This window comes from Podarcis gaigeae, assembly GCF_964106915.1.
Source record: "Podarcis gaigeae genome assembly, chromosome: 17".
NCBI classification, from domain to species: Eukaryota; Metazoa; Chordata; class Lepidosauria; order Squamata; family Lacertidae; genus Podarcis; species Podarcis gaigeae.
In genome coordinates, this window is record NC_139694.1 from 1410001 (window position 1) to 1436393 (window position 26393).

Below are 26393 nucleotides of genomic sequence, written 5' to 3' on the forward strand. Positions count from 1 at the left end.
GTGGGGGCACCACCCTGCAAGATTCTGCCACCTGAGGCAGCTGCTTCAGCTCACCTCATGGGCTGGCCGGCCCTGTATATTTGACTGAAAAATACGAGTGAATACTGCTCTGCTTTTGGGTGTTACTAGGGTGCTGTATATTGTCTCCCTGCTTATTTAACTTATATGCAGAATTCATCATGCGAAAAGCTGGGCTGGATGAATCCCAAGCTGGAATTAAGATTGCCGGAAGAAAGATCAACAACCTCAGATATGCATATGACACAGCCTTGATGGCAGAAAGTGAGGAGGAATTAAAGAACCTCTTAATGAGGGTGAAAGAGGAGAGCGCAAAATATGGTTTGAAGCTCAACATCAAAAAAAACAAAGATCATGGCCACTGGGCCCATCACCTCTTGGCAAATAGAAGGGGAAGAAATGGAGGCAGTGAGAGATTTTACTTTCTTGGGCTCCATGATCACTGCAGTCACGAAATTAAAAGACACCTGGCCCTTGGGAAAAAGGCGATGACAAACCTAGACAGCGTCTTAAAAAGCAGAGACATCACCTTGCCAACAAAGGTCCGTATAGTTAAAGCTATGGTTTTCCCAGTAGTGATGTATGGAAGTGAGAGCTGGACCATCAAGAAGGCTGATTGCCGAAGAATTGATGCTTTTGAATTATGGTGCTGGAGGAGACTCTGGAGAGTCCCATGGACTGCAGGAAGATCAAACCTCTCCATTCTGAAGGAAATCAGCCTTGAGTGCTCACTGGAAGGACGGATCCTGAACCTGAGGCTCCAAGACTTTGGCCACCTCATGAGAAGAGAAGACTCCCTGGAAAAGACCCTGATGTTGGGAAAGATGGGGGGCACAAGGAGAAGGGGATGACAGAGGACGGGATGGTGGGACAGTGTTCTCGAAGCTACCAGCATGAGTTTGACCAAACTGCAGGAGGCAGTGGAAGACAGGAGTGCCTGGCGTGCTCTGGTCCAGGGGGTCACGAAGAGTCGGACCTGACTAAACAACTGAACAACAACAACTACACCAACAGGGTGATGGTGGGATTGCGTTGCTTTTCACTCATCAGTGGCCAGATGAGGTGGTGGAGTCACATTATCCACAAAGGTTTAATCTTTGCCCATTGAACTCTACCAGCTTTGAAGTCTCAGTGGTTTCTACAGGCTACATTTCTGCCTAATAAGAATCACTGGCTGAGATGACGTTGGAGTTAGTGCTGAAGTCTCTCACAATGATGGCTCTGTGAGATATGCACATCCAGACAGACATTGCTGTGTCTGAGTCAGGCCCAGACATAACTGCAAAATCTTTGCGTTCAGTGTGATGAGGAGACCATGGTTGTAATGATGTCCGAGCTGCAAGCCATGGATTGTTTCCTGCTCGCGTATTGACAGGGGAAATGTCTCGAACCACATGCTCATCTCTGCCTTTCCTGGCTAATAAAAATTTCTAAAGAGAGGCTGCTTTCCAGTTATCATGCCGTTCACAATTATTATTAATTTAGGTGCTCTATAACATTTTAAATGATGACAGGGAAGCTGTCTATGCCTCTTAAGGAGGCTGTTATCCATTCGCTCCCTAGGGGATCTTTGAGTGTTGATAACCCAGTAACGGTCCAGTATCTGAGCTCCCGTTTCCAAGCAACATAATTGAGCATAGGGTTGCTTAGCAACTCCAGGCATACCTAGATGATAAAAACATTCTTAATCTTTTTTTAGCTTGGCTTTTGCTTAGGCTCTGAGAACAAAACTGTTTTAGTGGTCTTATTAGACGGTCCCCGTATGCAGATCAACAAGAGAAACTGCACCATCTCCAGAACTTTGGAGGCAATAGGTTATTGGGTACTGTTAAAGCAGTGGCACAAACCAGTGGCCATGCGAGAACCTGACCCACAATGACTTTGCCAAGGACTGGCAGCCAATTAAATGTCTTAGGACTGAACTACAAAAGCAGCAGAAGGAGGTAACAGAATGGACTGTACCACTTCAGAATACAATGGGTCTGTGTATGTGTCATGTTTTTTAATGTTTCCCTACATGAAAAAGCTCACTGCAAACAGAAAAAAGCACCTTAGCAAGAAAACGGCTGGGCTATAACCTTTCTCCCTCGTGTGCCATATAAAACACAGGACCATTAAAAATCCTCCACTTGCAGTATGAAGTGATAAAGTCTGTTATTCCACCTTGATATTCAACCTCTGCAGTGACCGGGGTGAGTAACCGTTGTCCCTACATACACTGGATTCCAACAACATTAGCAAAGCCACTGGTTTAGACCTCATCCCAGTCAATTAATCAAATGCATTTCAATTGACAAATGATTATTAATTACAATTAAGCTATCAGAAATTAATTAGATTTACAAAACTGGCATATGGATAAGGAAAAGGGTATTTTTTCTTCCGATTTATAATGACCCAATTATAATTCTGCAACAGAACGAAGAGATTTCCTCCTGCATAAAACAGAAGAAGGAATGTCTCTTTTGTTTTTGTTTTTACTTTGCAAATCATTCTAAAATGGGACCTGTTACCCTTAATTTTTTTCTAACTATTTGTATCAAAGATAAATGGAAAACCTAATGCTCGAGGAATCTTTTTAAATGATAAAATTTTTTAATTGATCCATCTTGTTTACTGGTAGCACAATTCTATACATGTCTATGCAGCAGTAAGTCCCACTGAGTTCAAAGATTATTATTTTTTTAAAAAAAAGGTAAATGGGTTAATACTTTAGGTACATAGATTTTTAAAAATACATTTTATTTAATAAATAAATCCAACTGCTTGTCTGATTGTGCAACCGATTTCCATTTGCACAGTGAGACTTTTCCTTCCTCCCAGTTCCACTGCAGCCCCCCACCTGCACTCCTCCCTCTAAAAAAATATGTGGTCCGGGAAGTCCCGCAACCCTCCAGATCAGATTTTGGGTGTGCATGAAGGGCCTGCAGTGGGAGGAAGGGAAATCTATTTTCGTGGCACTGGAGATCGCCCACCATGGCTAAATTTCCACTGCAACCTTGTGGGTCACTCTCAAAGGAAGCCACGCTTTTGAGTCTTTCCCTCCATTGCTATTCCATATTGTGTATGGAAGAGGCATAACACTATGTCCCCAACTTTCCCACTTATCCAAGAGAACAATAGTCTTGGTTCTTAATTGTTCCAAGTTAGGGTGGCTAAAGAAAATTAAGAAAAGCAAACTAAAGCAATCCAGAAAAGATTATGGTGATCAAAGCAGATCTTGGGTTGCCTGGAAATAAGCTCTTCTTCTTTTTATTACATTTTTTCAACCTGTGGTGGACACAGACAGGAGTGCTTTTGATCAATTTCATTGGTGACCTTTCTTTTATCACTTTATCTTTTATTACTCCTTTACGAGCTGGCAACCCATAACTCATTATGATTATTTTTTAAAAAACTATATTCCACCTAGTTTCCCAAAGGAATAGGAGAAGAAATCAGGGCCCAAAAGAATGCTGTCCGAGGCAGTTGCTTCATTTTCCCTTTTGAGTGGGTTGGCACTGTTCACCACCAACAGATAGAGAACATCAAGGTCAACAGAACTGCATATACCGTATTTTTCGCACTCTATAGGACGCACCCGACCATAGGACGCGCCTTGTTTTAGGAGCTCCATTTCTCCTGCCGCTTCGCTGAAGGGGCGCTGCGCAGAGAGGAGAATTTTTTTTCTTGTTCTCCCCCTCTAAAACAAGGTGCGTCCAGTGTGTTCAAGGTGCGTTCAGTAGCCTTCAGTGAAGGCAACCTGAAGCCTCCAGAGCGCGTCGGGAGTTCCTGGCGCACTCCGGAGGCTTCGAGTTCCTTTTGACCTGCTCTTTGGGGCTGGCAGGTTGGGGAGAAGCGGAAAGGCTGCACGCAGCCTTGCCGCTGCCCCCCCAAGCTTGTGGGGCTGGCGGTGGGGGGAAGCGCAGCTTTCCCCCACAGCCAGCCTCAAAGAGCAGGTCGGGGCTGGCAGGGGAAGCCTGGGTCCCCCCCCAAGCCCCATGGACCACACATTCGCTCCATAAGACGCACAGACATTCCCCCTTAGATTTTAAGAGGGGAAAAGTGCGTCTTATGGAACGAAAAATACAGTATGGGGAAGACTAAAGTCCTGGCTGTTTCCCCCTCTATCTGCTGTTGTTTCCTCTTCTCTCCTTCACCACTGTTAATTTCTCCGCTCTTCCCAGTCCCAAAATTTAGGAAAAATAAGCTGAGATTTCAGTCGCCTTCAACTCCCTCTGCATATTCCTGTCAGAGCCTTCAGAATTCTCAACAGGAAAATTCTTACTAATCTGGAAGAGGGGAAATGGATGGGGAAAGGAGGCTGCAACTGCCTATTCCCTATATGTTTGATTTTTATCTCCTCCAGCAATGCCTACTGGCGCAGGAGTTACTCAGACGGCCACTATAGTTCTGGGAGCGCTGCCAACACGGCTCTCTCAAGTTACTCTAGTATATATATCGCCAGGGAAGTATTATTCTGCTACCCGCTCCTACTATCCACTGGGACAAAGCTACAAAGAGCTGTCTCATGCTGGACCTGCATTCTAATGTTATCTGAAGCCCGGATTGTTCTTGGAATAAACAAATATTTCGCAGGGAGTCCAAAGGTGATCTGTTTTGATCGCAGCAAAATGGAAGAGTAATGAAATCCCCTCTATACAAGATTGGATCCACAAGCTGACAGCATATGCCGAATTAGATGGTTTATCAGAAAAAATAAAGAATAAATCAAAACAGGAATTTGTTTCAAAATGGGAGGTTTTCAAAGAATATCTGAAAAAGAAATATAGTAGTTTAAATTCTGTTGCAGCATTCGAGGAACTTCAGTAATAGTTGCAAGGTAGATATAAGAAATTAGATTTATTGAGAATAAGTTTAATTATGACAAAAGTGTGTATTGGCAATAAGTAATATGAATTTGAAATATGGAATAGACGGGAGGTTGGGTCTTTAGTGTTAAGACCAATAGATGTTTTATTGTTTGCTAAGAAAATTATGTGTCTATGGTTATTTTTGTAATTTTTCTGTAATTTGGTATTTGTGGTTTTTTTTTCTTTTTTCTTGTTGTATAAATAAAAAACTTTATTTTTAAAAAAATGATCTGTTAAGTTAGCAGAGTGTGGAGGTCCACAGCTCCCGTGACAGATGCAAGAGGACTTCTCACAGCAAAAAGCAGACGAGAAATACAAAGACGGCGGTGGCTTCACTGGCTGTTATGACTTACCTTGTTTAAGCTACGCGCAGCGCTGTCTTTTCCGCCGGGCGTCAAGTTTCTCAGCTGCACATCCAGCAAACCCACCAACTGATCCATGGCACGAACGGAGTAGGTGATGTCTCCGGCGTTCAGGTGGCTTTTCGTTTGTTCGGCAAGTTCTCTAGCGACATTGGCAGCTGTCTCTCCCGATTTCAACTACGGTTCAAAGAATGCGAGAAAGCGTTGAGATATTCCAGGCCTCGGCTAATAACTGAGTTTGGGCTCTTATATCAGGGAGGTTCGGGATCAGCTTCACAACAGCAACATTTGCCTAGAGCTTTCATGCGTTTGAAGTGCTTCACGTACATTATCGGGTTGTAATCTTTACAACAGCCCTGTAAAGTCAGCCAGTATTATCACCTCCCCATTTAGCACATTCGTGCGTGTGCGCTTAGAGGCTTAAGGCCACCTAGTGAGTTCAGGACAGAAACAAGATTCAAACCAAGGACTTCCTGATTCACAGCTCAGTTGTATTTATGGAAAAAAGCGTCATAACAGGCTTTAGTTGTATATGCAAATGTTCTTCATTAATGCTCTGCATCAGTGCTTTCTAAAACTTGGTCCTCCACTTGCTGCTGTTGTTGTTTTTTGGACTACAACTCCCATCACCCCCAGGTAGCAAAACCAGTAGTCAGGGGTGATGGGAGTTGTAGTCCAACAACACCTGGAGAGCCAAGTTTAGAAAGCACTGCTCTATTTCAATGTCTTAAATTATAAAATTAATTCTGAAAAATTCTAAATCTTCTACAACCCGAAGATGTCGTCCTCCACTCAGTTAGCTGCTTTTCTTGGGACTGTCATGAATTAACCTACAACTACAACTACAACATAAGCTTACTCAGCCTCCCTTAAAACAAAATCATATACATGTCTATTCAGAAGTAAGTCCCATTTAATTCTGGGAGATTTACTACCAGGTAAGTATATATAGAATTAAAACTTTATTACCTCTTTACGCATAAATACCCTCCCTCTTTAGTCATTTTGAGAATGTATTTTTATCTTTTTGGATGATGCCTTTTGTTTTTGTTCTTTTTCATTGCCAAGACTGAAGATGATCAAGAGGCAGGAACTGCCTTTTAATTTCTCCATTAAAGGAGGATGCCTTTGATTAAAGAAGGACGCCTGTTGAGATTCATAAATCAGCACTAGCAGTGAAACTTCACAGCAGATTGAGGCACAATATAGTGGCAGTTCTTCTTTATTTTCCTTCTCTCGGTACTAGCCTGATGTGCAATTACAAAACTGAAAGGATGGCTTTGAGCATTAGTGCTTAGAACCACTTTATGGGGGGAAATATCTATATCAGAGGATCTTAGACTGAAATTTGCTGAGAGTCTGAGGGTCCTGCTCCTGCATCTCTCCACCAGGCCTAGGGCAGGGTCTGACAGACTACAAAAAGACTGCTGCCGCCCGGCAGAGAATACTGTTTACATTCTTTTAAACTGCTTTTTAATGTGTGTGTTTTTTAATTTTTAAAAATTATTTTAAACCCTTTTTATGTGGGGTTGTTTTTGGTAGGGTAGGAGTAAGTAACAACAGCTCTAAACACCAGTTTATTTTTTTTTTTTTTGGACATCTGTTTTGTGAAAACAGTGACTCTCCCTGGAGACTATTCTTAATTATTTGTGAAACAAATGTTCGTTTTGAAATAGATGCAGGGGCTGATATCACAGGACTCATCTACACAGCTGCAAATAAAATGTTTTAAATGTGTTGCAAAATGCAATATACAAATGGGACACTAGGTGGCAACAGTGAGCTATGGAAAATTCAACATGTTTTCCGATTTTTTTTTTTAATTTTTCACAGCGTTTTTTATATGTTGTGTAGATTCCACCACAGTTATTTCAGAGAAGGCCTGCACAGGACTTCAGAACCCCCCAGATTAGCAACAGGCAGAAATCATTTTACATAGCCCAAGGGGTATTCTTGATTGTTTTGGATGCTTTACCACAGAAACAAGCTAGAAAGATGAGCAGTTTGTATTCACCATGTATGCGACGGAAGGTTGGATCCTGAATAATCTCTACAACTGTGTAGCTGCCACAATAGGAAAACACATTTGAGTAGATTTTTTTAAAAAGCTTAATGGGAAAATACGTACTTCAAACACCTAGAAGAGTCATTTTAAAACTGAATGACTCAAAAAGCCTTTGGCACATATCCCTGACAAACCAGAGCACTAAAATGACAACATTTATCACAACCTTTGTGAGTTTCTCTTTTCAGCACTGCCATTTGGGATCACAAGTATACCCAAAACCTTTCAAAGAAAGGACTTCTTAAGAGTTCTAAAAGGATTCATTGATGAAACCTTAATACACGGCTCAACACTGGAAGATCAAGACCAGATATTGGCCATCAACTTGAATCAAATCCATGAATCCAGTCTCAAGCTAAACAAGGATAAATGCTTTTTTTTCTTTTTTGCCAAGATGAAATAAAGGTTTTTTGGCAGATAATCACACAACATGAGACAAAGCCATGCCCAGAGAAAACAAATTGGTATCTTCTTATGTAAATGTAAATGCCATCCCAGTGCCAAGAGTAATGATTCCCTCATTGCGAGAAGCAAAGCTACAGGGAACCAGGCAGAGGGCCTTCTCGGTAGTGGCGCCCGCCCTGTGGAACGCCCTCCCATCAGATGTCAAAGCGATAAACAACTACCTGACATTCAGAAGACATCTTAAGGCAGCCCTGTTCAGGGAAGTTTTTAATGTATGATATTTTAGTGTTTTCTGGTTTCTATGGAAGCCGCCCAGAGTGGCTGGGGAAACCCAGCCAGATGGGCGGGGTACAAATAATAAATTATTATTATTATTATTATTAAGCCCATTCCCTTCTTGGTGTAGTCAACACTCTCAAACTAGGTTAATATTTCCAAGACATCTCCACGAAGTCAAAACCACTACACCTATTACTGAAATACCATGCTCTAATTTGGGGCTCCAGATTTGAAGTCTGCTTTTAAGAGGATTTATATGATAATCAGCAGACTTCACTAAGAGAACTGCCTTATTTACTAGGAGTGTGCATTCCACCCCACCCCAAATTTGATGAAGAAAATAACTGACAGACCCCAGCTACTGTCCTGGGACAAAATAAAACACTCAGATCATGTTCTGTTCAGACTGAACACAGACTACTTAAAAGAAACCAACGACTCAGATTTGTAAACATAAATATAAGTCAACCCAGTGTATGGCCACCATTTTGCCACCATTTTGGCTCTTGCTCCATTTGGCATATTTTGGAGTTCCAGTAAAAACAAATCACACAACACTGAACTTTCCATCCCTGGACTAATATATTCTAAGCAGTTATTTGTTGATGGCTCATCCCTCCATTCCTAATTTATGAAACCATGTGTTACGTCAGCCACCACTAAAATTCATAAGCGAGGGACTGATTGTTTGACGCAGTATCAGGCAGCTTCACAAAAACTACAAAACTCTTGTTTTAATTTGGCAATTCATTAAGAAGGGCTAAAAATGTGTCTTGAGCTACGCCAAAGCCATTTCCCGTCCCCGGGGAGATGACGTTGCGGGCTGGGAGCATGCCCTCCCCATGCGCATGAGGTGGGATAGCCCCTGTGCCATTGGTTGGTCCTCAGCCACGTCAACCCAAGGCTGTCCAATCCGGACGGTCCGGGGGCGTGGTGCGGGCCATTTAAACTGCCCTCGGCCAAGGACATGTTCCTTTTCTCCCTGCTCGGCCTGTTCTCCCGCCCCCCACTCCCTTGGGTTCGGCTCTTTATCTCCTGACCTTGCTATGGACTTTGGTTGGTCGCCTGTTTTTTAACAGGGACCTGGTAGGAATTTTTTTCCACTTGGCAAATTGGCATCAGCCATTTGGTTTTTCGCCTACCTCGTAGCAATTCGTCACAACTTTGTCAGGTTTGGCGGTTAGGCATTGGAGGATTAGGTTGAAGGGGAGGGGAGGTAGTCGCCATCACCCACCCCTCCGAATTCAAGAGTATTCTGTTAAAGGAATCCGAGGGGTGTGGTCCCATCCAAAGCCCAAGATGGGGGGCTAGGGCCATGGCACGACCCCTTGCGGGGTCCCTGGGGGAGTTCCTAGTTGATGTGCATCAGCAAGGCTCCCCCTTCTGGTGGTTAACCCTTCCAAGACTCCTGCAGACGGGCAGCTGTCAGATATAGCCATGTGGTTTCCAATGCCTAAGCCAATACCACTCACATTCTGTAACCAATAAAGTTGTGGCCTTTTTTGCCCATTAACCTAAAACACTGTTTCATGTGTCTTTATTCCACTTCCTGGGAGGGTGTGGGACCTTGCCACGCAATTCTGAATGCAGGCAGCGGCTCACATGATGAAATGGATTTATAAAACACTTCTGTACCCACACAAAACTAGAAGCGTTCCAACCTAGGCTTCTCCCCAACATTCTAGTTTTCTAAGTGTAGGAAGGTGTGTCTCAACCATGGGTAGTTGAGGCAGGAGTTGTGCACCTGACTTCTTGACACCAAGCATGCCTGCCACTTAGACAGGAAAGCTGCGTGGCAAGGAAGGGTCAGTGCAGTGTGAGGGCAGCAGCAGGAACGTCAGATTGCCTCTGCTGCTGCACCCGGGCTGACGCTGAGCTCCTCACAGATCCCTCATAGCTCCACAACTCAAGGGAAAGAGAGAAAGGAAATGCAAAACAAAACAAAACCCTGTTCTGATTGAGACTGAGAGGTGTGGAAACAGGAAATGAAAAAGCACTGGTGCTTTTTTTGAAAGTATGTCAAGATAGTGCTATCGACATACACTCCCCGCAATCTCCATCGCATCTAAATTCATGCCAAATAGGAAGAGGTTTAAAGCAATAATTTTTTTAAAAATCCTAGAAGATAATAACTGCTGCCCCTACCATATACTAAGGATGGGAGGGAGATTAAATATTATTTGAGCCTATCACGAACTGCATACGGACATAGCCTCCATTTCCAGTGATTTATCATCTTCTCAATTGGGTCATAATGAATGTATGAGTAAGATGGTCGAAATGGAAGTTACTGGATAGGAAGATGGGGCAAAGCTAAAACCTTTTCATTCAAATATTAAAGGGTATCTTTCATGAAAAGCCAACCCAGAGTCCAAAAACTTTAATAATTCAAATAGATCTGGAGTATAATGCATCAGGATTTATAGGAAATTATGTGACCCCCCTATTAATCTGATACCCTTGAATCAGGATTCTGAACAAGAGATATGAAGTGCATTTTGCCATTTGGACGGCTGAAAAGGCATCAGTTTTCAGCTTAAAATGCAGCATACTACTTTGGCAGTCTGATGCACTGCGGTAGAAAATTCAAAGAGCCTCTGACCGAATAAATGCTTCTCTCCCAAGTGATCATATAGCTTTGTCAGCTCGCACCCTTTGTGCTGGAGACTCATCGGCAGAAAATGTCCAGAGAACTATTGGTATGCCCTTTCTTGGATTGGGAGGGAGGCCCGATAGGCCTGGAGAAGCTGTTAATTAGGAATACGCAGCAACGAACCATAAACTGAATTAAAGACTAAGTGTGTGCAAAGTAAGCACAGAGGCCAATCACAACTGGAGATCACAATCAAGGTGTGTTTTTTTTTAAAGCAGATTTTCAGACTGCACAAATCCCCCATCATACATACCACGCTAATTAAAAGAAAAGAAAAATACGAAGACAAAGCATGTTTTGCTCCTTGCTTACACCCTGCATCAGTGGTCACTAGTTCTTCTTGATTATATAGTGACAGTTCAGTTATGAATCTGTCTTAGCTCAGTAACCACCAGGCAAAAAAGAAAAGAAAAGAAAAGAAGAAGGAATTTTAAAGGATGCAATGAAGCATTATCTGTCCAATAAGGAAGGTACAGAACATGCGGTTTTGGCTAAAAAGAAGGCATTTTTAATATGGTTTGAGAAGTTTGTTGTAATGATGGAAACTGAGCATATTCTACTCACATATGATTTGTGTAATACTGTCCCTGACACTGCCTGTCATTTAAGTGTTTAATAAACGGATACACCTAAATGCGTCTCACCTCCCCATTTTTCAAACTGTACATTATCAGCTTTCCAACTGCACATCCCCCCCCCTGCAATTTCACATCTTGTGTCCAACAGCACACTAAAAAAGAACTTTTTCACAAACATCCTAGGATTTGCTAGGTAGGTGTTAATTAGCATAGTAAATCTAGGATGATTGTGAACTTTTTGCATTTTGCAGCCACTTGCCTCCGCTGCTATACATATGCACCTGTCAGCTGAAGTTAACACTCCACGAATCTGAAGAAGAGAACTCTAGTCCATGAATGCTTATGCCATAATAAATGTGTGCCAAGGCTTTTTCCCACAGCCAGAACTCCGTTCCGGCGTCTCTCAGGTGGGCGCCATTGCCATTAAAAGAGAACAAGGAAGGCGTTCATGGCGAGCTCCAGCAATTCTTTTTCTACAAAAAAAATGTTACGCCATACAACTTTTCTTGTTTTTTCTGTTACTCATTTAGAAAGTGAGAATATTGTGATGAAGTATTACAAATAAAGGGATTCCATACTTGTTTGAAAAGCAGCTAAAATAATTTTAGAAATGGGGAAAAATACCTTATATTCAGGACCTTGATATATGACCTTGATACAGAAGAGCAAGGTAAGTCATTTTATATGGTACAACCAAGTATTATAAAATATAGCTTAGATCCAACATCAACAGTTTCTTCTTTTTAAAAAAGAAAGTCCACAATCAATTAAAAGTTTATTTTTGTGTGTTTGTTGCTACTGATTTTAAAGCGATTTTTATATTAGTCTGACTCTCTTAATTTTAAACTGCTTTGGAAATTATTTCCTTTCCGTTCAGATAACTTCCAAAGCTGAATAAAAAGCACCTTAAAACTGACATAGAAATTCAAATATCTTACAAACATAAATGCCTCAGATAAAGATGCACAAAGTTAAAAGCATTCATGTAGTAAACAAATGATCAATACTGACAGGGAATATTGATAACACTGTGTGCTGAAATGCCTCCATCTTGGCAGCGGAAATGTTGGAGGGGCAGAGAACAACCCCTTGCACTGTCACAGCATCCTGAGCCTGATATCGTGTGAATTCAGGTGATTGACAGTTGGGTGGCCCACAGGGGAACTGGCCACTTCTAGATCCAGCCCCCTGGTTGGATCAATTATCCTACCACTGATGCACACAATAAGGCATCATTTCTAATAGGGTCTTCTTGAGAAGATGTAAAAAAATTCTAATATTTTGAAGACTCCCTTCCCCTGCTATTTTGAAACCTACTTCGTGACTAGCTCTCTTTTTTCACTTGGGTCTGACATCATATGCTCACTGCTCCCCTTTCTATAGCCAAGTCTCCTGATTTCTTGCATTTCTTGTACTTTAGATCCGGGAGATGCTACGCAATGCTATGATTTTTGGTTCAGAACCATATTTTTATATAAACGCAACACAGCAGGAATGGGAGCATAAGATATGAACACAAGGACATGCTAGATAAAAGCAAAACCTTACCTTCTGCGTGATATGGTTGACCCAAAGTGAAGAGCAGTTGCTAAGATCTGGCCCTTGAGGATCCCAAATCCCACCCGGAGCAAGGCACAGGAATGTTGAAACACCTAGAATGACAAAGATATGATGAGACACCATACATTTTACCTGCCCCTTGAAATACTGATCAGTCAGTTGTTTCAAAAGATTTTTTTTCCAATGTAAAGATTAATTTCTGGGTGGTAAAAGTCTTCTAATGCATGAAGTAGTCTGTGCAGTGAATTTGCCCAAATCCTGAACTGAAATAGTCCACTTCACAGAGTTTTGGGGCTTGTTTGAGCAGAAGTGGGATCTCTGGATCACCCTAAAATGAAGAATGGGCCGCCAAAGCAATCAGGCTGCTTCAGAGATTCAGATATGGAAAAATAAGTGTCTGCAAAAACTGGACAGCTGTGAGTCTAAAATGACTCCCAGGCTGCGCACCTGGTCCTTCAGGGGCACAGTGACCTCATTCAGGACCAGGGAATCCCCCACACCCGCCTGCCTCCTGTCCCCCCAAAACAGTACTTCTGTCTTGTCAGGATTCAACCTCAATCTGTTAGCCGCCATCCATCCTCCAACCGCCTCCAGGCACTCACACAGGACCTTCACTGGTTCTGATTTAAAGGAGAGGTAGAGCTGGGTGTCATCTGCATACTGATGAACACCCAGCCCAAACCCCCTGATGATCTCTCCCAGCGGCTTCATATAGATATTAAAAAGCATGGGGGAGAGAACGGAACCCTGAGGCACCCCACAAGTGAGAGCCCAGGGGTCTGAACACTCATCCCCCCCCACCACTTTCTGGACACGGCCCAGGAGGAAGGAGCAGAACCACTGTATGACAGTGCCCCCAGCTCCCAGCCCCTCTAGACGGTCCAGAAGGATGTTATGGTCGATGGTGTCAAAGGCCGCTGAGAGATCCAGCAGAAGGACAGGTGGGAAGGACAGGTGTTTTCCCCCAGAAGAATACAATGGACCGTTCTGCCCCTGTTGCCATTTCTAATACCACATTCTCAACAACATTTTGCGGAAAGCCAAGGAACACAGGCAAAGGACGAACAGGACACTGATTAAACAAAACTTGGGTGGCTGGCTTAGCATGGCAGAGAAGTAACTTTGTTTTGTGAGCTCACCTACGGTGCCCCTGGGGCACGGCTGCTTGGCCACCTGTCCTTGCCGGGTCTTGAACCACGTGATCTCACGGGCTTCCACCGTCTCGCAGCTCTCTGCCCCTATTGCAGGGAGCTGGGAAGCCGCAGGCGGCAGGTGTGTCGTCATTTCATTGGGGGCCTCCAAACCCGGGGAAGGTGTCGTTGTGCTCTTGTTCCTCCTGCCCAAAGCTGCCGCAGTGGTGGTCCGTGCAGTGCTGCTGGTCGTCAGTCGGGGAGTGGTGCTTGTGGTAGTCCCACCCAAACCTGTGGCTCCTGCCGTTGATGCTGCCAACGAAAAGCAAGAACAAGTTAAGAGGGAGGGAAGGACAGCTTCTTAGGGATCTAACAACCTCTTGTTAAAAGTGCTTCTATATGGAGACTATGTGTAACATGTGAAATAAGCCCAGGGCTTATGTCTAGTTTGAAGTCCACATTGCGATATCGGTTTCACATTTTTTGACCTGGAAATATATTGCGAATTGTGTGTGTGTATGCTATGCAAAAATTTGTTGTTGTTTAGTTGTTTAGTCGTTTAGTTGTGTCCGACTCTTCATGACCCCATAGACCAGAGCACGCCAGGCACTCCTGTCTTCCACTGCCTCCCGCAGTTTGGTCAAACTCATGCTGGTCATGTTTGGTCAAACTCATGCTAAAGTGATCCCTTCATGGATCACTGCCTTGCTGAGGAAAAGGGGCTTGAATAACTCAGAGAAGCTATGAGCTATGCTGTGCAGGGCCACCCAAGATGGACAGGTCATAGTGGAGAGTTTTGACCAAACGTGATCCACCTGGAGCAGGAACCGGCAAGCCACTCCAGTATCCCTACCAAGAAAACTCCATGGACAAAGACAACATGCAAAAATTACTATGTGGGGGAAACTGTGAAGCCAGACAATGCTTCTCTTGATTCCTGCAGCCCTTGTTAACTTTTCTAGCTCAGCTCTTCCCTACCTCATGCAAGGAGCAGTGAATCACAAGAGCAGGCGCCGGCAAAAATCATGTGGTGGGGAAAAATGAGAAGCCAGCCAATGCCTCAACATTGCCCCATCCTTATTTCAGATATTGTGATCTATTGCTATAACGTGATGTTTAGCTAGTGATATATCGCAATGATGTAAACCAGATATTGCCCAATCCTACTTGTCTTGGCAGAGCTTCACTGAATGCTGGCGTACTCTCACAGAATACTTCCCCTACACTTGTGAAGGACAGAACCACTCAAGCGACATTTGTGGCCCCTTTCTTGCCTCGTAGCAAATCCTAGGGACCTTCCAGTCAGTACAAATGGCCTGTTCCTTATCATGAGCAACAAGCAGAACTTCCAGGGGGATGTGAAGAGAAGCCGGAGTTATGTTCCTTATTCCATGCATATGAACTTCAGCAGACGCCATCTACTGCAGTAGTTCTCAACCTGTGGGTCCCCAGATGTTGTTAGACTACAACTCCCATCATCCCTGAGCTCTGGCCTTGTTAGCTAGGGGTGATGGGAGTTGTGGTCCAACAACATCTGGGGAGCCACAGGTTGAGAAAGGCTGATCTACTGGCACGCACCACTTCATTTTGCATTTGGAGACGCACGATCCACACTTTAGGGTGGAAAATCCTGCAGCGTTTATAGCAGTGGAGGGAATCTGTAGTCCTCCAGATGTTCCCAGACTACAGCTCACATCATCCCTGACAATCTGCCATGTTGACTGAGGCTGATGGCTGTTGGAGGGCTGTAGGCTCTCCACCTCTGCCATGAACGGAACCTTTCCCTGCTGTTGAGACTCACTGTCTTGTCAGATCATCCCTGGAAGATCTTGCTCAGGGCAGGGTTGCCATACCTTCCCTATAGATTTTAAATACGAAGTTGGACAGGCATCTGTTGCCACTTTATATAAGGTATCCCGATTTAGACAAGGGGGGTTGTTGGGTTCAGATCAATGGAATTCAACTACATTGATCAATATGCCAATCTAGGGAGCAACACAGTGGGAACGAGTGAGCCCCTGCTACAACCACCATAAAATGATTACTAGAGCCTTAAGGAATGTACAAAATCTGTGCGGGATAGTAGATTAGTTTCATTAAAGGGGAAAAAAACGGCTTGAAGCATAACTCAAAAATCAATTTTATGAAGACCACAAGATACATGATCATACTAACGGCACGTGCTTTAAATTTCACTTACTCATTTATGTGATTTAAAACCAGCTTAATTGGTTAGTTAGAAAAGAACAAGGCATCTGATTCATTTACATATAAATGGTTTTTCACTCTGGCTGCAACTATGATTAAATGCCAACCTGAGCAAACTTATTTGACATTCTATACAGTACAGAATACAAATCTGCCAGCCAGGTCAAAAGCAAACGGTTAAATTCAGGATAGAGCAGCCTGGGCAGTTCCGGATACTACATGGGACATTTCATTATCCTTACAATATTATCACAATTTTACCATGCTTAGCTATATTAATGGTTTGGATCTAAAGTTAAATCATTAACATAACTAAGCATGGCAAATTAGTAAATACGTTTATTAAAACAGATGCAGGGGGGCTTTTTAAAACAATTTAAAGACTTAAGTAAAATGTTACTTATATAACTTCTGTTTCAGAAAATTATTTTGTGATTTTGATGGAGCTAAACGGTTTTAATAAAAAGCATTTATAGGATTTTCAGCAGAACACTCTGATTCAATTTCTTACCATTCCTTCCTACAATGGGATATATATTCAGAGATAAACTCAGCAACCAAAAGCACCAACCTAATCAAATGACCAACATGCTGATTCAATATTTCAAAGTGAAAAAAAGAATATTTGTGCATTGGGGATTGTGCACAGAAAATTGGCTGTCACATAAAATTTAGTTATATTCACCAGTCTCCTAAAAATGTGTCTGTGCCACTCCAAAAGATAGCATGCCCTCTTAAATTGGGCAGTTTGTTTTCCCTTTTCTTCTTTCTTGGTTATTCTAAGAAATGCTTTTGTGTTGCAACAACATTTGCAAAACCTCTCTGCAATTTAAACAATACTGGAAGTGTAGAAAGGATGTGGTCACATAAATCTGCTGTGAAACAGGACTCTATATTCATTTGTACATCAGACTGCAAGCTTTCATCAGGATTGGTTAAAGCCAGCCATCACCACCCTGGTCTCTCCAGATGTTCTGGACTGCCACTACCAACAGCACCAGGTGGTTTAGGTCATAATCCACTCTCCTTGTATAGGAACTCCTCCATCCACCTTCTGAAGATGCCATTTCATAGAACTGTAGAGTTGGAAGGACCTAAGAGTCACTAATCCAACTCGCTGCAATGCAGGAATCTCAGCTAAAGCATCCATGACAGATGGAGAACCAACCTCTGCTTCAAAACCTCCAAGGAAGGAGAGTTCACCACCTCCCGAGGGAGACTGTTCCACTGTCAAACAGCTCTTACTGTCAAAAAGTTTTTCCTAATGTTTAGTCGGAATCTTCTTTCTTATAACCTGAAGCCATTGGTTCGAGCCCTTCCCTCTAGAGTAGGAGAAAACAAGCTTGTTCCTTCTCCCATGTGAGATATTTGAAGCCCTTGAGATATTTGAAGATGGCTGTCATATCTCCTCTCAGTTTCCAGGCTGAATATACCCAGCTCCTTCAACCATTCCTCATAAGTCTTGGCTTCCAGATCCTTGATCATCTTGGCTGCTTTCCTCTGCACATATTCTAGCTTGTCAATATCCTTCCTAAATTGTGGTGCCCAGAACTGGATACAATATTCCTGTATTTCCTGGCTTCTACTCTTTCCCACAGCATGATAAACAACCCACGCAAAGTCCAAGCGTATCCTAGGAGCTGCAAGACCACTCATGTGACTGGACACAAGAATCACAAAATCTCTGCCAACAGCTGTTTGTCCTACCTTGCAGCCAAAGAGGATTTGGTTAGGAACTGCTTAAAGAGAAAACAATATTCCTTGCAGTATTATGCAGCAATACTTTTCTAAAGCATTAGAGTAATTATACACATAAGATCTGGGATGACAAGAAATAAGCGATCCAAGATATTACCCTTTTTGATACCACTATCAGTACCTGCCCACTCAACCACTTAGATGTGTGGAATTGGCACTTTTGCAAGTACTGCATAATGTTTGCTTTGCACTTTCAAGAAATTGACCTTTCAGTGTGGCAGAACATATGCTCTGGAACTCCCTGTGCATTGACATTAGGCAGGAACCTTCACTGTGTTGTTTTCAGTGCCTTTTTTGAGGCATGTAATTTGGACATGCTGTTTTAGTAAGTAAAAATGTTTCCAAATTGCAGTTTTTTATTTTATATATGCACATGTTTTATGCAACTTGATTTTAATGTTTGTTTTTATTAGCATTTTTAGTTAATATTGTAAACCACTTAAAGGCATTTTGTTCTGGTAAGCAATATAAACATTAAACAACCCAAGTAGTTGAGTGCCAACTCATTCTAAGGAATGAGAGAGAGAGGTATATGCACTCTTGGGGAAACCCAGATGTTTAATCCCTGACTGTTCAGGTTGGAATTTGCAATGTTAAAAATGAATCATGAATGGCAGGTCTGAACATTTCTACTCCTTTCTTTGATGAACATTGCAGTTCAGAAGGGCAGTTGTAAACCTTAGAAGATTAAAGCTTACTGTGTGAACAAAGGTCCGTATGGTTAAAGCTCTGGTTTTCCCAGTAGTGATGTATGGAAGTGAGAGCTGGACCATAAAGAAGGCTGATCACCAAAGAATTGATGCTTTTGAATTATGGTGCTGGAGGAGACTCTTGAGAGTCCCATGGACTGCAAGAAGATCCAACCTCTCCATTCTGAAGGAAATCAGCCCTGAGTGCTCACTGGAAGGACAGATCCTGAAGCTGAGGCTCCAAGACTTTGGCCACCTCATGAGAAGAGAAGACTCCCTGGAAAAGACCCTGATGTTGGGAAAGATGGAGGGCACAAGGAGAAGGGGACGACAGAGGACGAGATGGTTGGACAGTGTTCTTGAAGCTACAAACATGAGTCTGACCAAACTGTGGGAGGCAGTGGAAGACAGGAGTGCCTGGCGTGCTCTGGTCCAGGGGGTCATGAAGAGGCGGACACGACTAAACGACTCAACAACAACAAAAACCACCCTGAGATCTATGGATGAAAGGTGGTATACAAATATAATAAATAATAACAATAGTTATTAGAAATACAAATGTTTCTTTACAGCTGAAGGAGCCTTTCTTAAGCAAATGCTCAATGGTTTTTAGAAGAATATAGTGAGGAGTTAGTTTTTAGTTTAATTGGCTTACAATTACTTCGTGAAACCAGATTTTGCCCTTCCTTTTTAACAGACACCTTTACTCGGTTTTTTAAAAACTGAAATGTTTTCTTTCTCTCTCTATCTTCCTGATGCTAAAGTAAACTAAGGATTTTGGCTGCCAAAAATCTGGTTTCACAATGCAATTGTTAGCCTTTGCTCTTAGTCTAGAGTTTCTGCTAGCTCAGATTAACAAAGATAATTGGTTTCTCACCAGATGGCAATCCTCCTTGAATGACTAGCTGCTTCCTGAATCTCTAAATCTTGGGGATGTTCACATGTTAGATTCAACATGTGTTTAGTCTGTGTACGTGCGTGCATAAGGTTGCTCTCTGTAGCATATCATATATGGTTATTTACACACAACTCCTGTTTAGACAATCATCATAGGGCTTAGATAAACATTCAAGGAGAAGAGCGCTTGCACAAGGACCATTCTCATCACCCTATGCATAATCAAAGGTGACTGTTTCTGCTCCTGCTGTACTCCTATGGGCTTGAGAATTTTGGATCTTTGATTTCCCCGGGCTCCAAAATGTCCAAAAGGAAAATCATGAGTTACCCACTTTAGTTAATTGCCTTCCACAAGTTGGGAGGCAATGGAAACAATGTTGGAAGAGGGGGATCTAGTGTCCTCTTCCCTCCATCCCATCCTGTGCTTACCTTTCCGTATTTGTAACACCTATAGTCTAACGCAGGGTTTCCCAAACCTGTTTTTGGACTACAACTCACATCATCCCTAGCAAGCAGGACTAGTGGTCAGGGACGATAGGAACTGTAGTCTAAAAACAGCTGGAGACCCAAGCTTGGGAAACCGTGGTCTAACATCACAGGTAGTAAGATGGAAATTTTCATCTTTGGCGTAGAATGAGTTGGCAATTACACACATTTGCCTATAAAAGCAACCCTTTTTTGGTCTTTGCAAGTGGCTTACTCGCATGACACAACATTCTGGCAATGAAGGTAGCCTAATTGCTTCAAGGTCCACCTGCAGCTTTACTTCAAGCCCCAGGTGAGTTTCCAGATGCTTTTGCTGTTTGGATTTAGATATTTGAGAATGATCTGTTTGTTGTAAATGATGAAGTGGTCTCTCAAGGAAGAAAAGATGCACAAAACATCCACTAAAGTGGAATGGACGTCTGTTCTGACTGCATGAAGGAGTTTTGTGAATGTACCAAAAGTTCATGTGGTAGCTAAAAATGCACATATTTTGCCCCCGTGAAGAGAAATCAGGGAAGTCAAACCAACAGCCTTTCAGTTTCTGATGGGCCCAACTGTCCTGCACAACTCTGGAAATATGGCAGATGAGATTATGAGAACACCATTTACTGAGGAAACAAACATGTATTGCACAAAAGAGCACTTGGTGTTAAAATCTAGTCACACGCTAGGTAAAAGTCTCAATCATTTCAACCCAACCAAGGTAAGTCTGAGAAGAACCCAAAGCCTGGCTGCAGAAGGCACAGCTCAAGTTGCAAGTCCTCTGCGGAAATCTCCAACAAAAATACAAAGATTTGCAGTGGGAAAGCGAGCGAAAAACTATAGAGCAAGCAAATTTAGCCTGGAGAAGAGGAGGTTAAGGGGTGATATGATAGCCATGTTCAAATATATAAAAGGATGTCACATAGAGGAGGGAGAAAGGTTGTTTTCTGCTGCTCCAGAGAAGCGGACACGGAGCAATGGTTCCAAACTACAAGAAAGAAGATTCCACCTAAACATTAGGAAGAACTTCCTGACAGTAAGAGCTGTTTGACAGTGGAATTTGCTGCCAAGGAGTGTGGTGGAGTCTCCTTCTTTGGAGGTCTTTAAGCAGAGGCTTGACAACCATATGTCAGGAGTGCTCTGATGGTGTTTCCTGCTTGGCAGGGGGTTGGACTCGATGGCCCTTGGGGTCTCTTCCAACTCTAGGATTCTATTATTCTAAATTCAAAGCACAGCAAAACCCATGTTTGCATTCTGCCTCTGCACTTGCAACCTACACGAGATGTTCGGCAAAGTTAGTGCAATTACTGCTAAAAGTCTGGCTCCTTTGCCAAGGTTTGAAGCACTAGGAACTCCAGCTGTGCCAAAGTGTCTAATCCTGCCTAAAGCCACCAACCCAGTGGCCACAATCACGTCTTGTGACAGCAAATTCCATATTAATTTTGCATTACATGAAGATGTAATTTCTGGAGTATGTCTTGAGTCTACTGCCAACCAATTTCACTGAGTGACCCAAATTCTAGTGATATGTGAAAGGCAAAAAGAATGGTAGCAGTCCATTACTGTGTCTATATATCCCAAAGCAAGGGAATTTTAGTCAGGGCTGGGGTGGGCGTGGGGGTAAACTCTACTTGCTTCCTGCTGCTTTCTCACTTCTAGTTAGTCCCTGAGGCTGCTACTTACCATCAAAAACATATAAAAATTACATTAAATCAATTATTTACCATCAAGTTTAGTCCCGAGACCATTAACGTACTTTTTGCTCTATAAGACTCACTTTTCTCCTCCTAAAAAGTAAGGGGAAATGTGTGTGCGTCTTATGGAGCGAATGCAGGCTGTGCAGCTATCCCAGAAGCCAGAACAGCAAGAGAGATCACTGCTTTCACTGCTTTTCACCTTTTGGTGTTCTGGCTTCTTGTTTTCCTCCTCTAAAAACTAGGTGCATCTTGTGGTCTGGTGCATCTTATAGAGCGAAAAACACGGTGCCTGCCCTGTTTCTGGCTCAAAAGCATGGCAGCTTAATCTCCAAGAGCTATGCTCAGAATTTCAATGTGCCAATGGAAAGCAGATGGCTATTTCTACATTCTTATGTGACTGGAGAAACAGATGTCCATTCAGGTTGCATTGAAATCAGTTCTGTTAATGGTCGCTCTAAGCTTAAGTTAAATTTAAGCATATACAAGACAGGAGCAGAGCTCACAGTTCTGCAGTAACACAAGATGATCTATCGGATGATCGGAGAAAGATGCTACTTATAGTTAATATGGAATTTCATTACTTTGATGCAACAAATCATTTTTGAGTGCTAGGTTGAGTTTTAGTCTTCAAGCAGGCACTCTTGTACACGGAGAAAGTTCTCAACAGAGCAGCAGGCACGACTTCACACAGGAAATCTCAGCAAAATGCAGGCTTAGGGTAGTTAACTGAGCACACCAGATAATATTAAAGGGGCTAGTGGAGATGGGAATTTTACTTATGTTTTACTTAAAAGGAGTTTTACCTAAAAGGAGATTGTAGGTTCAAGTTCCCATTATATCATTAGAGAAGAGATCAGGAAAAAAATTCTAACTACAGTGGTACCTAGGGTTACATACGCTTCAGGTTACAGACTCCGCTAACCCAGAAATAGTATCTTGGGTTAAGAACTTTGCTACAGGATGAGAACAGAAATTGTGCAGTGGCGGTGCAGCAGCAGAAGGAGGCCCCATTAACTAAAGTGGTGCTTCAGGTTAAGAACAGTTTCAGGTTAAGAACGGACCTCCGGAACGAATTAAGTTCTTAACCCGAGGTACCACTGTATTAGAGAAATAAAGGTAAAGGTAAAGGGACCCCTGACCATTAGGTCCAGTCGTGACTGACTCTGGGGTTGCGGCGCTCATCTCGCTTTATTGGCCGAGGGAGCCGGCGTACAGCTTCCGGGTCATGTGGCCAGCATGACTAAGCTGCTTCTGGTGAACCAGAGCAGCGCACGGAAACGCCGTTTACCTTCCAATACTGCAATAGCCTTCCTAGAATCAAAATGGAAAAACTCTTTACTATTGAAAAGCAACTCGTTGAGTTTCCAAAGGGATGTTATGAGATGGTGAAATGTTTTGAAATGGTGCTTCAATCATGGCCTATTGAGAAATGATTTTATTCTCTGCCCCCACTCCCACTCCTTACTCTGAAATAAAAGAAAAGGGAATTGGATATAAACAGGTATCACTTCTGAAAAGAGGATTAAGGACATTTCCTCTAGGGGAGGTCAGGTGGACAGGCTGTGTTCTCTCACCGATTGCTCCTTTACAGGCTTGCCAGGGGTTTTCCTACAGCCTTGCATCTGGAAATGGATAAAGTGCATAAGGATTTTCCTTCACTAGATGAAAAAGAGAGTCAAGTAAGCTCAGAAATTTTGTTCCTAACAGGAACCTGCTAGCTGCCTCCGGAAACCTCACAAGCAGTGCATAAAACAATGGTCTCTCCTATCATTTCTCACAAACCATAGTTAATGATCATGGCTAGTAACTACTTATAGAATTACGGTATCCGCCATGAATTTGTCTAATTCTTTCTAAACCCCAACAAGTATATTAACTGTGTGCTCTATTTACAGATAGGTAGCCGTGTTGGTCTGCCATAGTCAAAACAAAAAAAATCACAAGGAATCACAAGACAGAGAAACCAGTAGGAGAACACTTCAGTCTCCCAGGACATTCTATACAAGATCTCAAAGTAGCTGTTTTACTACAAAGGAATTTCAGAAATAGACTGGAAAGAGAAGCTGCTGAATTGCAACTTATCACCAAACTTAAAACCATGGAGACACCTGGTCTGAACAAAGACCTTGGATTCTTATCTCATTATACATGACAAAGCCATTTTTCACCTTCTCACCCCTTGCTTTTTCCTGTAAGACCTATTGCAGTCGTTAAGAGTCGTCAACAGGCTCATCACAGCTATCTGCCAATCACCCATTCCCACCACCCTTCTGAGTAATACCCCTCCCCACCTTCTCACTATATAGAAGGGTCTGGTGACTTCTGTTTCGGTGTATCTGAAGAAGTGTGCATGCACACGAAAGCTCATACCAAGAACTAACTTAGTTGGTCTTTAAGGTGCTACTGGAAGGAATTTTTTGTGTGTGCTCTATGGCCTGCTTCTAAGGCCTCTCTAGTAAAAGCTGTATAAAACAATCCCATGGCATCCCAAACTTCTGGGGAACATCGGTGTCTTTGTTGCCACCGCGCATCCCTTTTCAAAGGAGCAGATGATAGCAGCCTTGCACAGCAGAATGATGTCAGACAAAGTTTTCCCTAGGTGCAAACTGGGAACAACAATGAAAAACATAATTAGGGCTCTGTTAAAACGCCTTCCCAGTGATTTGCTGGTGATTGCTCAGAGCTGTTGCTTATGGAGCAGAATGCAACCAATTCTGGCCCTGTTGTAGGAAGAGAACCCTGGCCGCTTTGTGGGACATCTTCGGGAGAAGAAAAGGCTAAGGAGTAAACCCTACACAAATCCAGACTGGAGCCCCTAAGGCAGTTGGATGACGCCTTGTATGGCACCTTCGGGCAACTTCTGCAGCCAAGCTGGTGCCAAAACTATTGATCTGTTTTTCTTTGGACCGCATCAGAGAGGCCCAGAGGGGGGTCTTGTCTTCTGCGCAGCCCAGGATCTCCAGACACTCTGCCCAAGGGAAGTCACTTTGGTGCTGCTAATGCAGCAAAAGCAATGCAGGAGGCAGTAGTTGCAAGTTGACAGTCTCTGCAGCCACAGCAGGCGCTGTGACTGACTCTCCAGTGGTTTGACTTTGCCCCCGGAGGTGCACTCCATTGTCTCTTGAGACAGATGGATGCCAACAACAACATGCGGGAGGAGGGCATAGCTAATGAAATGACCATGGCTCAGTAGTAGGACACATGCAAAAATGCCCACCATGGCATCTGCAAGCAGGGCTGGGAAATAGGACTGTCTTAAACCACTGCCCGTCAAAATGGACAACATTGAGCTAAATGGACCACTGGTATAAAGCAGAAGTTTTCAGCCTTTTTGAGTCCACGGAGCTCCCTTGACCAACTACATTCTTTCTGGGGCACCCCTGTGGGCCTCGGGAGCCCAGTTATGTCACCCCTTGCCTGCAGAGCTGGCAGCCTCTCCCCCTTTTTCCTTCAGCCTCCTCTCCTCTCCCCTCTCCTTGTTAGTCCTCTAAGCAGCCACTGCTGCTGCCCCTGGTCTGTGAGCTTCCCTCCCTTGCCCCAAAGAAAGGTGCCTCCTCACACTGCCCTGCGGAGGCCTGGGACTTGTCTGCCTGTTCCCAACAGCAAGGGCTGGTGGACTGGCTGGCTGGGCTCGCTTGCTTGCTTACTCCAAGGCTATCTCAGCTCCTTGGTGCTGGAGGAGACTCTTGAGAGTCCCATGGACTGCAAGAAGATCAAATCTCTCCATTCTGAAGTAAATCAGCCCTGAGTGCTCACTGGAAGGACAGATCCTGAAGCTGAGGCTCCAAGACTTTGGCCACCTCATGAGAAGAGAAGACTCCCTGGAAAAGACCCTGATGTTGGGAAAGACGGAGGGTACAAGGAGAAGGGGATGACGGAGGACGAGATGGTTGGACAGTGTTCTTGAAGCTACCAGCATGAGTTTGACCAAACTGCAGGAGGCAGTGGAAGACAGGAGGGCCTGGTGTGCTCTGGTCCAGGGGGTCACAAAGAGGCGGACATGACTAAACGACTAAACAACAAAACATCTCAGCTCCTGGCAATCCAGCACCCCCTGGCCAGCCCCAGAGGCATCATTCACCTGCAGATCTTGAAGCCAGGGCTGCTGCAGCAAACAGCTGTGCAAGCCTTTGGGAGGCAGAGACGCAAGAGGGCATCAGAGGAGGGAGGGAAGGAAAGAGGGACAGAGGCCAGTGTTGCCCATGGCACCCTTGGGCATCATTCAAGGCACCCTAGGGTGCCACGGCACACTGGTTGAAAACCACTGGTATAAAACGTCTTCCTGTGTTCCTATCACCTAAATTTATTTCTTATCTGTACAACACAAGATGACAGCAGCTTCTGCTGATGTCTCTGCACACTCTGTTTGGATAGATAATGGCAGCTTAGTTTAGCTGCCCAAAGCGTAAGCCGACGGGACTGATATTTTGAGTATTTTGCAATCATTTGTTTAATTAGCTGAGGCTCCTTGGGGAGAGGTTCATGAAATGCCATACTGCCAAAGTCTGATGCAAAACCCTTTTTGCTTATACGACGGAGACTCGGAATAAAGAGTTTTAAGAAGCTCCAGTGAATTGAGCTCCTATTTAATTATCAGTTAATTATTTTAATAATCCGCCGAAGAACAAAAGATAAATCCATTGAAGAAGATGCTGGTGAACAAGGGGCGCTCACCTGAGGTTTGTATCCTATCTGAACTCCTTTTTTGGAGGTGCTCAGAAAGGAGACTCCTTCTAGAGGTCTGCAAGCAAAGCAGAGGAGAGGAGAGGGGCA

The 26393-nt window shown here is 43.4% G+C and overlaps 1 protein-coding gene across 17 annotated transcripts in view; it reads right to left on the minus strand.

The window, feature by feature from the left end:
* ADGRL3 (adhesion G protein-coupled receptor L3) overlaps window positions 1-26393 on the minus strand; it is a 526579-nt gene that overhangs the window by 143120 nt on the left and 357066 nt on the right. For all 17 annotated transcript variants that reach the window (XM_083718335.1, XM_083718333.1, XM_083718332.1 and 14 more), the window contains 3 exons: window positions 13913-14215; window positions 12762-12865; window positions 5225-5410 (listed from right to left, as the gene is read on the minus strand). In XM_083718335.1, the coding sequence (XP_083574461.1) occupies window positions 5225-5410; window positions 12762-12865; window positions 13913-14215 (593 nt within the window). The remainder of the gene's footprint in view (window positions 1-5224; window positions 5411-12761; window positions 12866-13912; window positions 14216-26393) is intronic.